Here is a 17504-nt window from a genome sequence, read left to right on the forward strand (position 1 = left end):
GGGATGGTGCATATAAAAGATCCCTTGCTGCTAATCGAAAAGAGTAGCCCATGAAGTGGCGACAACAGGTTTCCTCTCTTAATATGTGTGGTCCTTAACTATATGTCTTACGCCATATAACCGTAAATAAAATGTGATGAGTGCATCGTTAAACAAAACATTTCTTTCTTTCTTTTCGATTAGCATCAAGGGATCTTTTATATGCACCATCCCACAGACAGGATAGCACATACCACAACCTTTGTTACACCAGTTGTGGAGCACTGGCTGGAATAAGAAATAGCCCAATGGGCCCACTGACAGGAATCGATGGCGCATCAGGCGAACGCTTTACCACTGAACTTTATTTAGAGACAAAAAGACTAAATAAATGAAAGAGTTGACAACTGTAAACTTGATAACATATTTATGTCAACACGAATCAGACAACAAGCCCTGCCAGAATCTCGGCCATAGTGTCACAGTAAAAGCGTGTGACGTCGTTGGGCGCCTGATCAAACTTCCTGCCGTAACACTCCACTAATTCCAACAATATACATCTTATCTGTGGTGAAGTTCTGGAAAAAAAAAGTAAAAAGAAATGGAGATTATTATACGAGCTTGTGTGTCGTATTGATTTTACGAAACGAGTGTCGGGATTTTTGTCTTGCCCGACGAGAGTGAGGGTAATACATGAATCCTGACATGAGTTTCGTAAAATCAGTACGACTTGCACGCGAGTGTAATAATTTCTTTATTATCCATATTATTAGTGCTGTTGTTTCCTTTATGAATAACAAGACCCAACTCAAAATGTTTCAGCCACAACTAGGAGACCACAAAATGATGTCATATTTCAAAGGCACAGTCTGAGCTAGGACTGGATAAACAATGTCTTGTTATGATGTCGCTTCCCAAAATTACGTCATTACACTTGTTATTACACGTGTGCTTCATATGATTATTATTAACTCAGTTATGTTGAACTATATGGATAATAATTACTCCCCCTTCATAGTCCATTCCTTGACGTGGTGAGGGGGTCTGTATGTCTCAATGACCCAGAGAGCTATGCCAGCAGGAGCTTTGCCTTCTGTTAGGAACACCCAAACTGGACTGGTCAATTGGTAGAGGCTAGACTGATATGGACTAAGGGGCGAGGTAACCCTAACCGAAACCTTGAGTGCTGAAGTCAGAGGTATTGGGCACACACTAATAGACCACAATACCATGCATCAACAGCTATTATGACTACATAATAATTACTCAAGACAATTTGTAGCTTGTGTTTGTTTGCTCCACACTCAATCTAATTAAAATTAGCTCCACTGGTTAATTACTATTACCTGAGGATCTAAGGGCAGCCCGTTGGAGCTCATGGACCTTTCATTCGACTAATCAAAACCTTACTTGCAAAATCATGCCAGTGATTTGAAAAGAATTTGAAAACATTCAGGATTATGCCGAGGGTATACGAAATGATACGGGTGAATTACGAAGTATGCCGCAAATTAATTTCAATACAAAATTTTATATAAAATTTGTTTCAAGAAAAAAAAAAAAACCTGTTATGGTATAGCCATAAAACTGTTTATACTAGTATACAATCAGAGTTTATTACTCCACTTTTCGCCCTGTTTTTTAATGTTGAAATAGACCAACAAGTTCGCCTGTTGCATAAATAGTCTCGCCCGATATTTTTAGAATCTGTATGCTCCCGAATAACGCTATAAAAGGCGATATTTAAATTGTTATTTATAGATGAAATGTCACCTGGACATGGGAGTCCACGCAATGCTGTTAGATCTACTGGAAGTGTCAAAATGACCAAAATGTTTGAAATTCAATAGCTGGTGATTAATTAATCTAGTGGTGTTGTTAAACAAAACGCGGAATGTAGCCCAGTGGTAAAGTGTTTGCTTGATGCGCGGTCAGTCTAGGATCAATCCCCGTCGGTGGACCTATTGGGCTATTTCTCATTCAAACCAGTGCTCCACAACTGGTGTAACAAAGGCTGTGGTATGTGTTATACTGTCTAAAAGATCCATTGCTGCTAATCGAAAAAGAGTAGCTCATGAAGTGGCGACAGCGGGTTTCCTCCCTCAATATCTGTGTGGTCCTTAACCATAGATCTGATGCCATATAACTGTAAATAAAATGTGTGAGTGCATTGTTAAATAAAACATTTCCTTGTTAATCGAAACAAACTTTAAACTATGTGGAGTTAAACAAATATATTTATCTCTCATGTTGCAAATCCCTCGTCGAAGTCTTTGAGTTTACAACATTAATTCACTAAGGACATAATTCTTCAGTCTTTGATATATAATCTGTAATTATTTCCGGAGGGTCACAGACTCCGTACCACTACTAAGAGCTGACCCTGAATCTGATGAAAATTCCACAACAATACTATGGCCAGCACAAATCAAATACTAACCCATTATTAATAATTTTCATCCGAATCGTCTCAATGGTTTTAGTCATTTTCTCTTCGTCAAGATTTTCAAGTTCTTTTCCAACTGACTGAAACTGCAAAATGAACCAAAATACAGATTATTTAAAAAACAAAAAACAATTCTGTATTTAAAGTAATTAAAACCAAAGAAGCTGGAATGTCATCAGACATAGTGTTGGGAATCAGGTGGAATTTCACTGACCATCAACTATAATCCGTTCATCAGGCACGGCAGAGCAAAAGGGAACTGGAAAAAATATTATTGGTAGTAAATCTTAAGACTGAGACAAATTTTACTTGTAGAATACAGGAAATTGCATTTCAGGACATCTACCTGTAGTTTTCAAAATTTTAAGAGGCGAGATTTCTGCCAGAAAGTAAACCGGTATGGCACCATACCCAGATTTTTTGGCAATATTTTCTTTTTTAAAGTTCACTTTTTGACAAAATTAATTACTCTTACAATTGCTGTATGATTTTTTAACTCTAACCCTAAACTTTACCCATTTTCATTCTGGGGGAGGTCCCCCATACTCTCTTGTTGACTGTGGGTGAATTCAATTTCATAGCGCCATACCCAATAATTTCTTTCTGGCAGAAACATTGAGGGGGGAGCACTGTCCCGAATCCCCCTAGAAACCTGATCCCAGTCTACTTGCTTCAGCTGTGCCTGTTTGCACAAACCAATTAGCTTTTGATTACATAATTGCTGTGTTCTCATTGGTCCATTTATCAGTTAGAATTATATGAACATAAAAAAAGGATTTGAATTATAGGCACCATGTACATATCATTGTGTTCACTGTGATAGACCCCACAAAACTGCGAAAGAATTGTACATGCACACGTATGTCACTCCAGGGCTTCTAGAATTTTTATAAAATCCACTAGCCATGGGATCAGTGATTTTTTTTTAATTTACTAGCCCCGATTAAAAATTCAATAGCCCTACTTTACTTTAAGTTAATAAAATTTACTATATAATAGTAATAATCAGATATGTCACCTAAAAACTTAAAAGCTTAAAAACACTAACATTGGGGGTTGGGGGCAGGATATTCATATTTACAAAATATACTTTAATGCAGCATTTGACAACTTTTTTCCACTAGCCATTGGGCATGGCGATAGTAGTTATTTACTAGCCCAACATTGAATATCACTAGCCATGGAGCTTAAAAATACTAACACTGGGGGGTTGGGGTGGGAAAGGATATTTACAAAACAGACCTAACTGCAACATTTGACAAAAAAGTTAACAAGCCGTCGGGCATGGCAATAATAGTTATTTACTAGCTCAACATTAAATATCACTAGCCATGGAGCTTAAAAATACTAACATTGGGTGTTGGGGTGAGAAAGGATATTCATATTTACAAAACAGACTTAACTGCAACATTGGAAAAAAAAATTAACAAGCCATCGGGCATGGCAATAATAGTTATTTACTAGCCCAACAGTGAATATTACTAGCCATGGGAGTGGGGATACCATAATTTAGAAGCCCTGCACTCTCTAAAACCACAACTGAACAAAATCACACTAAAATGAGAGATATCAGCATTTCAATCTGATTAAAATTAGCTCTACTGGTCTACCAGTAGATCTAACAGCCTTGCGTGGACTGCTATGTCCAGGTGATATTTCATCTATAAATAACAATTTAAATATCAAACAATTAATTACACTACCTTTTATAGCGTTATTTGGGAGCATACAAATTCTAAAAATATCGGTTGAGACTATTTATGCAATAGGCGAACTTGTTGGTCTGTTTCAACATTAAAATAACACGGGGAAAAGTGCAGTAATAAAGTCTGGATTGTATACTAGTATAAACAGATTTTATGGCTATACCATCACAGGTTTTTTTTTCTGTCATGAAGGAAATTTTATATAGAAATTAGTTTCCGGCATACTTCGTAATTCAACCGAATCATTTCATATACCCTCGGTATAATCCTGAATGTTTTCAAATTCTTTTCAAATCACTGTCATGTTTTTGCAAGTAAGGTTTTGATTGGTCGAATGAAAGCTCAACTGGACATGAGCTCCAATGGGGTGCTGTTAGATCTACAGGTAATAGTAATTAACCAGTGGAGCTAATTTTAATTAGATTGTCATCATTTCTAGTAACACATCACCTGCAGCAAAATACACTCAATCTCGTCGGCATTTTCTTTGGTTTTTGCTTGAACATCTCTGTCACTAACTCCCAACATTAGGTCGACACAGTGAAATATCGGAGTTATCAGTGGTCGGAAGTGTTCGCCAGTCGCAGTTCGCATCTCACCAAATATCTGGCACAGAAATGTGAAAAATCCTAAAAACCTTGAAGATGACTCTCTTCGTAGGTCATCCTTGCCTGAAAATTAAAAAAAACGTAAAGTGAACAAACATTATTAGAGGACTGCTAAAGGGGCGTTCTCATTATGCGAGGGGGGTGGTGTTTATCTCATTTGGTTGAGTGCTTGCTTGAGATGCTTTGAAGGATTGAACCACTTCGCAGAGGACAATATTTAAAAATCTTAGGTAACTGAAGTCAATTCACGTGAGGTTTACTTAGGTAACTGATTGTTAAGTTACGTGAATAGAGTTACCTAATACTAAAACACTTGAACTAGGGTTCTGTGCTACAGTGGTGGCTCAAATGTATTTAAAAACATAAATTGATTTTCACTTTCATTACTCATATATAGTACCTTTAATTTTAGAATGTAATTGTTCACCACGTAACCGATTGGCGGCTTTAGTGATTTTAAAATTGCGTAACCAACACACGAACAGAACAACGGTTCTCGTGAAATGTGCCCTGCCTTGGTGGATCCATTCAACTGATTGGTTTTTTTTTATCATTCCACCCAATACACCACAACTGATCAAAGGATGTGGTATGTGCTTGCCTGTCTGTCGGAAAATGAATATAAAAGATCCCTTGCTGTATTAGAAAAAATGTAGCAGGTATCTTATGCGATTACATCGCTTAAATCGGAACAATCGTAGTCTTAAATGTTCTGATTTTTGTAGTGACAAATCAGTGTGACTAATCGCATAATGAGAATGCTGCTTAAAGCAATACATGTACCCTACGAGACCCAACACATTTTCTAGTTCAACGGTCATAACTCTGCAACAAAAAGGAAGAAAATGTTTTATTTAACGACACACTTAACACATTTTATTTACGGTTATATGGCGTCGGACATATGGTTAAGGAACACACAGATATTGAGAGAGGATACCTTTTATACGCACCATCCCACAGACAGGATAGTACATACCACAGCCTTTCTTAAACCAGTTGTGGAGCACTGGCTGGAATGAGAATTAGCCCAATGGGTCCACTGACGGGGATCAATCCTAAACTGACCACACATTAAGCAAGTGCTTGAACACTGGGCTATGCCCCGCCCTTAGCTCGTCACTAGTCCGGTGATACTAAATGATCCTAGACCGCTACATCTCAGCCCTTAGCTTGTCACTTGTCAGGTGATACTAAATGATCCTAGACTGCTACGTCTCAGCCCTTAGCTTGTCACTAGTCAGGTGATACTAAATGATCCTAGACCGACCGCCCATCAAGCGAACGCTTTACCACTGGGCTACGCCCCGTCCTTAACTCTGCAACAGTACACGATAAACCTATACTAAAAATCACAACTCGAAATTAACAACTGCTGATGAGCTTTTGATCTTCAGAGATGCATTTGAAGTTACTTTAACTTTGTTAAAACAACATTTCAGTAGTTTTGAAGGTAAAAATAATTTTTCAATCAGCATGTATGTACTTAATTTAGGCACAGTTGTTTTGGGCATACATATTTTGGCACCAACAGTCTTTGCTAGGAAAGACAAGTGATGACTTCTGATCCCCTCCAAATCCTGAAAAGTTTCAGAAGAGTTGCAAATTGATCACCTGGCAATAAAATATTTAATGAATTTTATTATTTAAGGAGAGCGAAGACCGCACCAATGTTTATCCAGGGAACATTTTGTTAAGTATCTCTTCACGATTCATTATGAAAGTTTCAAAGATCACTACACAATTTTAACATTAAACAGTAGTTGCTAATCAAATTTCAATTGACTAGAAATATTGTTAATCATGATTTTGAGAACAAAATGTTTCCTGTTACGTTTCAAAGATCGCTACACAATTTTAAAACATTAATCAGTAGTTGCTAACCAATTTTCAATTGACTAGAAATATTGCTAATCATGATTTTGAAAAACTAAATTAGTTCCCTGTTATCATCTTGACTTTGGTGCAGTCTCAATCCCTGACAAACGTACCTTCGAAATCTTTCTGAAGATAACTTAAGATACATGACCGGAATTTTGTCCCGTCCACTTCAATGGATGCGAGCGAGTTGCAAATCAGTGCACCGGTCTTTGCAACGTTCACGTCACTGACACATCTACGATACAGCATCTCGGACGCCTTTTTCAGATCATCGGACGAACACATCAAAGCTTTCATTGTCTGTACAATCTCCATCGCATCCCGATCGTCCGCGTCTTCATCATACACACACAATCTGTCCAACTGTTCCTCCAGATCACCAAGTCTTCCAGAACCTTTCGTCGTCGTTGTTGTAGCTGCAGCTGATGCCGAACCTCTTTGTGCCGATGAAGCTGGTTGTGGATGGTCTTGATGGGTGGATGCTGATGCTGATGCTGAATGTTCTGACGTGGGAGCCGAGGCCGATGACAGAGGGAATGAACTTCTGGCAGACATTGACGTGGATGCTGCCATGAAGGTTGATGTTTGCGGTGCCGTGGAAAATGATGATGTGAATGAGCCATGGGTTGGTGGGGATGGTGACGAAGGTTCGTATGATGTGTGTTTTGTTAATGCTCTCGGTTGTGATGTTGCGTTATCGGATTCAGACTTGATTTCCTGAGGAAGAAAAAAACGCACATAAAATAAAAAGAATAATTTCAAATTACAGTGATGCAGGGCACGCACTTAAAGAGCCATTCCTGAGTTTGCTGCAATTTTTAAGATGTTCTCAACTAACAAAAACTGTTTAACGATTGCAATTACATACCAAATATATTTTTCTGCATAAAATATTAGTGGCTGTATATTAACCGTGTTTCTGATCGTTCTAATATTTGTACTACGTTAAATTTCATCATATTTCCTAAAATATGATTTTTTCGTACGTACGAAATTATTTAACTTCAGACAAAATCCAGTTTGGGCTTTTTACAAATATTAAGACGATCAGAAACACATTCAATATACAGACACTGATATTATAAACCAGAAAATATATTCAATATGTAAGTTTAATGGTAGAAATAATTTGCTAGTCGGAAACATCTTATAATGCAGAAAACTCAGGAATGTCCCTTTAAAACCATAATGATACTCTCACAGACCACTGATCTATTTAATGGATCAACAAAGTATTTACTCAGGGTTTCTAGATTATGGTAGTCCCACTCCCATGGCTAGTGATATTCAATGCTGGGCTAGTAAATAACTACTAATGCCATGCTTGACGGCAATTTGTGAAATGTTGCAGTTAAGTCTCATCTTATTTTGTAAATATGAATACCCTGTCCAAATCTGATTAAAATTAGCTCTACTGGGTCTAGCCAGTAGATCTAACAGCATTGCGTGGACTCCCATGTCCAGATGACATTTCATCTATAAATAACAATTTAAATATCGACCAATTACACTTCGCCTTTTATAGCGTTGTTCGGGAGCACACAAATTCTAAAAATATCGGGCGAGACTATTTATGCAATAGGCGAACTTGTTGGTCTATTTAAACATTGAAATAACAGGGGGAAAAGTGCAGTAATAATTAAACTCTGGATTGTATACTAGTATAAACAGATTTTATGGCTATACCATCACGGTTTATTTGTTCGTCTTGAAACAAATTTTATATTGCAATTAGTTTCCGGCATACTTCGTAATTCACCCGAATTATTTCGTATACCCTCGGCATAATCCCGAATGTTTTCAAATTCTTTTCAAATCACTGGCATGATTTTGCAAGTAAGGTTTTGATTGGTCGAATGAAAGGTCAACTGGACATGAGCTCCAACGGGTTGCTGTTAGATCCACATACATGTATGTAATAGTGGAACTAATTTTAATTAGACTGTCTCTGTCCCCACCCCAACCCAATGTTAGTGTTGTTAAGCTCTGTCTCCCTGTCTCTGTTTTAAGTAACATATAGATTATCTCATTTTTACTATTATTTAGTAAAATTGTATTAGCTTAAAGTAGGGCTAGTCAATTTTTAATCGTGGCTAAAAAAAATAATAAATCGCTAATCCCATGGCTTAGTGGATTTAAATGTTTTTATAAAAGCCCTGCATTACCTGAAACTATATATACACATGTACATTTGATTGGTCCCTAAAAGTACTTTATTCAACCATCTACATAACCAACATATCCCACAAGTTTATTAATGATATTTTGTAAAAAAATAATTGATGTACATAGCAATGGTCCATATTTCAAAAGCTAAAATAGCTGAGAGGGTTGACATGGATTTCCCTCCATCGTGGTTCACTTTAGGTCTCAACTTCCTTGACGGGTGCAGTCTCTGTGTATTTCCCTGCACCCACCTGGCATCCTCATCCTCTGCTGCTAATAAAGCTGGTCTGATAGGTAGTTACAAGTGCCTCGTAACAATTCCAGAACTAACTACTGAACATTCTCCGAAGTGGTCAGACTAAGCCCACAGCTAAAGGCTGATAGAAAATGACAGGCGTGTGGCACAGATAGCCTAACTTCTAAACAAAATGTGTTAAAAGTCCAATAAAAATAACCAGTTATCGATAATTACAAATAAATGTTTTGTTACTTACACATTATTATTTGTTGTTCATTTACATTGGAATACGGCTACAGCTATCATCTTCAAAGAAATAAACCAACAAGTGAGAATCACACTTCGCTGAACTTAGAATACTTCGGCCGATCGTTCAAAACACTTCGGCCAATAACCTCAGGTTTGGTCGATCTGCCGAAACATTGCAACTCAATACGTACACTAGCTTCCGTGTCAAGTGAGCAGCAACGGAAAAGCCTGATAGTAAGGATTTCCGAATTTGACAATTAATAAATAGTGTGGCCCCGTCACACCGGTGTTCTAGTAGACTAGTATTTTGTTAAAAAATTAAAATGACCAAGACGAACATTATGCTACTAATAAATGTTGTGGTTTATATAATCATTTAGGTCTATGATGGAATCAATATTACAAATATTTTTATTTATATACTTAGTATTACTTATTTAACTGAAACAAGCTATGTTAAGTTTATGCCTTCTGCTTTTATTAAAACAAAAAACCCATAAATATTAAATTTTAAAAATATCAACTATATTGCAATACAGTTTCCATTTCTGAAAGAATTAATGACAGATACATGTACCATAGATACATATTTTTAATTTTCTTAAATATTATTAGTGCATAGTATTTGGGACTATGCAAACAAATTACCGTAAACGCAAATATGTTCGCGAATAAAATATACTGCGAAAATCGCGAACACGTTGATAGCACCGCGAATTTAATTACGCGCGAACTTATTTCCGATTTGGTATAATAATATTTACCGTATCATGAATTCCAACGTGACGAAATCACACATTTGACTCATTTTTGCATCTTTAAGTTGAAGTAACCTACTTTCTTTTATCATGAGCATATATAGCTCAGATATATTATATAGGACTCGATCCTCGTTTTGTAGGACGTCTGTCTCGAACTGTCTCCTCGTAATCGGTGGGGGGGACTCGATCCCCTTCCTTGCTGACCTGCACTATCCGGCCTAACCCACGAGTCTACGGTTAGAAGTTAATATTTTATCAATGACTGAACTTTCGTGACGGAATCACAGGCACTTTGGAAAATTTTACGATACAACACAAACACAGATAAAACTCTGCTGTCTATTAATAGTTACTTGAACAACTTACAATTTTTCATGTTTCTATTTTACCTCTTCAAATGAAACTACTTTCCTTTGTTGGTTAACTGATTAATTTTTTAGACCAACCAATCATGAAGATTGTGACGGAATCACATATTTGACGTGACGGAATCATGCGTGCGATTTATACATTTTCTTTCATTTACAAGCATATATAAAGATAATAAAAACTTGCTTTATATACATAAATCATCTGTGGAAAAACCTACACAATTCATTCTCATAAACTATATATCAAAATGTGCATCGTGGTTCACTGATTAAAACAAAACCAAATATTTATTTGTACCTTTAAAAGAAGATGTGCTACCGGCAGATTTTCTTCAATGAAAATATTTTTAAAATGTAAACACAACAAACTTTATCCGTCTTCCGGTTGTAACTTGCATTCGGGACGCAATAAAAATAAAAATACGGACGTGAATTTCCCAAAACCTGTTGTTTCATTAATATAAGATATCAGTACATTAAAAAATACCAAGTATGGAGCAATTCCACAATTTTAGATTTTTGGTCGATTGGTGTACGTTTACGTGGAATTCATGTTATAATATATAATCTTATCTCTACACGCCCAACCCATATCAGAATCAAGCAGTCAGAGGTCTGCAAGGTCACGTGATTCTGTTAACCTGCCTGGTCACGTGGATTTGATCGAAGTGACACACAGTTGCACGTAAGTCAACTTACGTAACCTCAGTTTTGTTTGTTCTTTGTAACCTTGAATGGAAGTTTTTGTGTACCACCAATAATTAAGTTATTTCTTCTGATATTTACGTTTTTAAATTTTTTGCATCGCATGTGCGTGTTCCATCAATAACATGTCTTATCAGACATACATACAACAATGACGTCTTGCTGACAGCATGTGCGTGAAATTGTCATTGAAAAGAGTTTGGCAAATGAAATATGGGTAATTTTGATTTTATTATCGGGGGAAACAGTTCCAAAATAATTCCTCGCGAAAATGTAAAATGAAAGCCCGATCGCGAATTATTTTAGCCGCGAAAATATTTGCGTATACGATAAGTCAATAAACTGTGTATGCACAAAACAATTACTGTTTCAAGAGAAAAGACTGTCATTCTGTTTGTCATTCCATTTCTGAAACCAAGCACATTAAACTGTAGGGGAAATCGGATACAATATACACACAGAATCACATTTTTAGTCCTTCCACAACTGTCATTCTGTTTGTCATTCCATTTCTAAAATGATATCATAGATACTGTTCTAACCCTAACCCTAGCTGAGTAGCTCTAATCCATATCCATTTTAATCTCTTTTTTTTGGGGGGGGGGGGGGGGGGGGGGGGGGGGTAACGGTCAGATATTTTACCTAAGTGGATAACAGTTTGAATTTCAAGACTGTCATTCGTTTGTCATTCCATTTCTGAAAGTTATATTTTGTCACCGTGTTAAGGCGTTTAACTTTGTGTGGGGGTTTTTCTTCCTAGTCAGTGTTTCAGTATAAATTAGGCTTCTGTCATTCTCTTTCTAAATAGCTATGACATGATTCTAGTATATGCATTCCATAGATATAATATTATATTATAATAATTATTCACATAAATAATGCATTGTGTCTGTCAATATTTCTGTCATTCAGTTTACAACTTGGCCAAGGGTTGAAGGGAGCATTCATTGTTAATATTTGTCCGTCGTTCGTCATTCAGATGAAGTAGGGCGATCTCGCCGTAACTTCCATATACTGCTGGGCAAAATCGCTGTACTATATATATCTAACTAAAGAGGAATTTTATTATTTAAAATGTTTATATTACTATCATTTACTGCATAAAATGATACGAACAATGTTCAAATCAAATGTGATGTGTCCTTTTTTTCTGTCTTTGCCTGTTAAAGTGTTTCTTGTGAGTATAGTTTTCTCGCAGTGACCACTGTGCATACCGTTTTAAAGACGAATAACACTAATAATAGTGAACTCTAATCAACATATAGACATAAACTGTTATAATGAATTATAATTTCCCTGTAATGAAACTGAAATCGTGAAATGCTAATAAGCAATATATCTTTATATCTGTCCTTGTATCTTATCTCGTTAGTTTTCTGTTACTGGTAATTTAATGTGATCAGTTCTATAAAACTGTAGATGTAAAGAACATATCGAAAAAAGAAAACATACACAAGCTTTCAGTTTGACATTTTATTAATTTGTAATATATAAGTGTACTATGAAATGGAACACACAAACATGTCGGCGACCACGCCCAACTTTTTGAGAAACCAATATCAAACCCAAAACATGCACTGAATAATAATAAGCTTAAAGTACTGTCAGTCGGGCCAACTTTGTTGTAAACAGTATGGAAGACAGAAAACAGACAGATGGAGTTTCAGTTTGAATTTTATTAATTTGTTACATTAATATGTTCTCAAACAATAAGTAAGTGTACAATGAAATGGTACACAAAAAGTTGGCGATCTCGCCCAACCTTGCTGATATGGAGTAAACTGAACAAAAGCAATGACAGAAAAAACTAAAGCTTGGGAATAAAGAACAGTATCAAACCCAAAACATTAATTAAATATTATTATAATAACCAATTTATTGTAATAAACAGTGACATTCCGTCTGCTTATATGTATAACAGTATATAGAGTACGGCGATTTCGCCCAGTAGTATATATGGAATTTACGGCGAAATCGCCGGACTCCATTCAGATTAGGGTGTCCCAAAATGAATCTAGTTTTGATTTTGGCTCTTCAGTTAAATTTCAATGTGATAATTGGAGGGGTAGCTGAATTTGAGAAGGGCCGGTAAGATTTTTCTTCAACTGGCCATGCTCAGGCTGCTGGTGACCAGACGGCAGACCAGCGAGTTGACAGTCCATGGTTTTTATGTTAATTTTCAACCCTGCTAATGTTCTTTCGAAAGCAAATTAGTCTTTGGGAGACAGTTCCAATTAAACCTACACTCTGTATGATCCTAGCAGACGAGTGATCGCCGCCAGCCCCCGATTCCGTCGTTATTTGAGGTTTAATAGCTGCAAGCAAACCTCTACCACGTCCTCGACCTCTTCCCGCCATCTTTAGTTAATGCAAGATAGACTACTCTTAATAACAAACTACTAGACCTGACCAAAACGTGTGGTTGTACAGACCGAAATTTCTAAACAACGGATACAATTGAATCAAAAGGAAGGAACGAAGGAAATGTTTTATTTAACGACGCACTGAACAAATTTTATTTACGGTTATTTGGCGTCGGACATGTGGTTAAGGATCACGCATATATTAAGAGAGGAAACCCGCTGTCATCCCACATGAGCTACTCTTTTCGATTAGCAGCAAGGGGTGTTTTATATGCACCATCCCACAGACTGGATAGTACATACCACGGCCTTGTGGAGTACTGGAACGAGAAATAGCCCAATGGGCTGATTTAAAAGGAATAAAAATTTTAGTGTAATATAATATTCAAAATAAGTAAGGGATATTCAAATAACTATAACACAATATAATTGTCACATGAGTGCTTGTGTTTTACCATTAATTTTTATTGCAATACTAAGTAATGGTAAAACACAAGCACTCATGTGACAATTATGGGATTCGTATTAAAGGTTATAGTCAGGATAGTGATGTAGGTCCGCAGAACACACATATATCCAATAGGGGTGATTTGTCATTTTGACGTTTTCAATATTTGCACTAGTAACGGGTAAAATCCCTCGCGGTTCGCCAAGCACACACGAATCCAACGTGTCATGCTCCTGATTAAACGTCCAATAACATTTTGAGGGATCCTGTCCCATTTCTCTTGGAGAGCGGCAATTGGTTGGCTGACGTTGACGTTGACGTTCTCGAAGACGTCGTCTGATGATGTCCCACATGTGCTCAATGGGTGAAAGGTCTGGGATTAGGACTGGTCACGGTAGTGTGGTGATGTTCTGTTGCTGCAGATACGCAGTGACCAGTAGAATCCGGTGATCACGGGCGTTGTTGTTCTGAATTTGTTTTGGGTTTTTTCAAATGGCGTGCAGCCTGACGTGCGAAGGGCGCAATGATCGGTGCAAGGATGTTGTTATGGTATTACTGCCCAGTGACCCTCCCATGAACAATATGCAGCTGGTTTCTAGCAGTCATGGTGATGCCACCCGACACCATAACGGAGCCTCCAAATCGGTCATAAGGACGAACGTTAACCTTCATTGGGACTTCGCCAGACACGCTGTCGTCGATCATGGAAGTCTAGTGTGAATCTGGACTCGTTTGAAAACATTACCCGAGTCCAACGCCTGTTAGCCCAATGTCTACATCATTGACGTCTGGCAGCAATATGTCTTGCAGTCAAATGTGGGGTAATATGTTTCGCAGTCAAATGTGGGGTAATATGTCTCACAGTCAAATGTGGGGTAATATGTCTCGCAGTCAAATGTGGGGTAATGTCTCACAGTCAAATGTGGGGTAATATGTCTCACAGTCAAATGTGGGGTAATATGTCTCGCAGTCAAATGTGGGGTAATATGTCTCGCAGTCAAATGTGGGGTAATATGTCTCAGTCAAATGTGGGTAATGTCTCACAGTCAAATGTGGGGTAATATGTCTCACAGTCAAATGTGGGGTAATATGTCTCACAGTCAAATGTGGGGTAATATGTCTCACAGTCAAATGTGGGGTAATGTCTCACAGTCAAATGTGGGGTAATATGTCTCACAGTCAAATGTTTGGGTAATATGTCTCACAGTCAAACGTGGGGTAACGTAGAGTCGTCTGACCAGACACCAACGCCAGTTGTAACACGGAGTTGATTGGCTGACTGACCTCGATTCTTCAACGTGTAAGTCCTATTGAAGCGGTCCTGAACCGGAGTTGTGTTGACGATCATCCACCTTTCTGGTTTGTTGATATCGGGCCCACGTTCAGCTAATTACCGATTGTGCCACATTAAGTCTACGGGCCACAATTCGCTGGGTGGTGCCAACTTGGACAATGCCTACAGTCCTGAGACGTTCCTGACGTTGGAGATGTCGCATTGTTTATCAATCAGTAATCAAAATAACAAGTTACATACTACAATGATCAACTTGCTTGTAATCACCGAAGAAATACTGAAAAGATATTACTGGTACTAGGGTCTCCACGAGTACTCGAGGGTCGAGTCTAGCAAGACTCGAGTCCGTTCACAGGACTCTAGTACACGTACAAGGTGGAATACAATGATCAACTACAACACAATGGACAATGTAGGACAATAATTTCAACAGTAGATAATCAACGATATAAGTTACACAATTATTATACGACCATGCGCTAGTTTCTCTTTTTAATCTGGCCGTCCGTCCGTCACAATACTGAACGTATCAACCGGTTTGTAAATGCAATACAATGGCATGATTTGGCATCCATGTTCAGCGCTAGAACTAAGATACATAATGCTGTTTTACTACATTCCTTAATCTCATCACCATATAGTGTAAGTGTCGGGTACTCGGTTCCGGGTCGAGTTTGACCCTCGAATACTCGAGTGCCATAGTTTGGACTCGTGGAGGCCCTATTAAATTATTGGTACACAAAGTAACGCCACTAGGAATGGTGGTGTCTTGTCTGAAGATGGGCGTACGCCCCGGGGGTGGGGGTGGCAATTGCCCCCCCCCCCCTCAAATTCGGGCAAAACAGTGGGGAAAATTCGGGCAGTTTTTATCTGAGGAAAATTTCGGGCAAATCAACCCCTCCATCCCCCCTAAATCAAATAGTCCCCATACGCCCATGTGTCTGTATCTATTATTTGAAATCAATTATCCGCACGACTCTGTCTTAAAATGTCGAACTAAAGTAAAGTTTGTTTTGTATAACGACACAACTAGAGCACATTGATTAACTACAATTATTAACTATCGGACGCCAAGTCTAGGACCAATCCCCGTCAATGGGCCCATCGATGATGATGATGATGATGATGATGATGATGGTAACTAGTTTAACGTGCCCATATACCACTAGGGTTTCGAACACGCCCATCCCGAGTCCGACCTCCGATAAGATCGGCGGTCTGAATGGGCCCATCGGGCTATTTCTTGTTCCAGTCAGTGCACAACGACTGATATACCATAGGCAGTGGTATATGCGATCATTTGGCATGTGCAATCAAGTCTGTGGGATGGCGAATATATAAGATCCCTTGCTGCTAATGGAAATATGTAGCGGGTGACCTCCTCTCTAAGAGTAGATGTTCATTGGGCCTTTAGTGGCGTCGTAAAAAAAAAACCCAGGAATTTAAACTGTTCGCTAGATAGTTTGGTCCAAGACAAGGGGGACAACATCAGTGCAACAGTTTTTAAAACATAAGTTAAGCTGTATACTTTAAGTGTGTTACCCCTGCGCGTGCTGTGACCTCACCGTGGTGCAATATTTGTAAGCCCAAACTGGATTTTGTCTTCAAATAATTTCGTACGTACGAAACTATATTATTTTAGGAAACAAAATAAAATTTAACTTAGTACAAATATTAGAACGATCAGAAACACGTTTATTATACAGCCACTAATATTTTATGCAAAAAAAATATATCTGATTTTTAATTACAATCGTTAAAAATTATTTTAGTCGATAACGTCTTAAAAATTACAGCAAACTCAGGAATGTCCCTTTAAATCAAATACTGTTTACCTTTCTGAACGATCTAGCACGGTTAGTCTATTGACTGTTTACTGAGCATACGCTACACGCAAGAGTTAAATCAATATATAAATAAATTCAATAAATCTATACTTAAACAATGATAAATAATAAAAACAAAACAACAACAACAACAAAACTCACACAAGTACATTTATACTATCAAAGAGCAAATAGTAAGAGATCTACTTCAATTGGATTGTTTACATTGAATGTTAACGAGTTTATTTGTTGCTTGGTGCACAGAACAAAGTGTTCCTTTCTATGTTTGCAATTTTCCCTGCCAGACATTTATAAACATAGGTCTGACTCAATCACTGTCTGCTCTATTAACATGATTGCGCACCTACGCAGTAACACACAAAAAATAACGCATTCTCCACCGTCTCTCCATCCCGCTCACATTCTCTCTCTCTCTCTGTCTCTGTCTCTCTCTCATTTCATT

General features: G+C 37.7%; 1 protein-coding gene across 1 annotated transcript; it reads right to left on the minus strand.

Annotated features, from left to right (window-relative positions):
* Positions 1–391: 391 nt before the first annotated feature.
* On the minus strand, positions 392–13484 carry LOC121373569 (CBP80/20-dependent translation initiation factor-like). The gene is made up of 5 exons (XM_041500253.1): positions 13355–13484; positions 6731–7337; positions 4582–4802; positions 2420–2511; positions 392–557 (listed from the first exon to the last, which is right to left on the minus strand). Exons 1-5 carry the CDS (start codon positions 13466–13468, stop codon positions 422–424), a joined length of 1170 nt encoding a protein of 389 aa, XP_041356187.1. The 5' UTR covers positions 13469–13484; the 3' UTR covers positions 392–421.
* Between the last annotated feature and the right edge of the window lie 4020 nt (positions 13485–17504).

Source organism: Gigantopelta aegis, chromosome 5, assembly GCF_016097555.1.
Source record: "Gigantopelta aegis isolate Gae_Host chromosome 5, Gae_host_genome, whole genome shotgun sequence".
Classification (NCBI taxonomy): Eukaryota; Metazoa; Mollusca; class Gastropoda; order Neomphalida; family Peltospiridae; genus Gigantopelta; species Gigantopelta aegis.

What these genes read in the sequence shown, in the direction of transcription:
- LOC121373569 (XM_041500253.1), bottom strand. Translation starts at nt 13,468, where the DNA reads ATGGCGGGAAGAGGTCGAGGACGTGGTAGAGGTTTGCTTGCAGCTATT. An exon ending in TTGAGTGTATTTTGCTGCAG is followed by an intron (nt 2,512 to 4,581) that starts GTGATGTGTTAC and finishes TTCATTTTGCAG; the next exon opens with TTTCAGTCAGTTGGAAAAGA. An exon ending in ATGAAAATTATTAATAATGG is followed by an intron (nt 558 to 2,419) that starts GTTAGTATTTGA and finishes TTTTTTTTCCAG; the next exon opens with AACTTCACCACAGATAAGAT.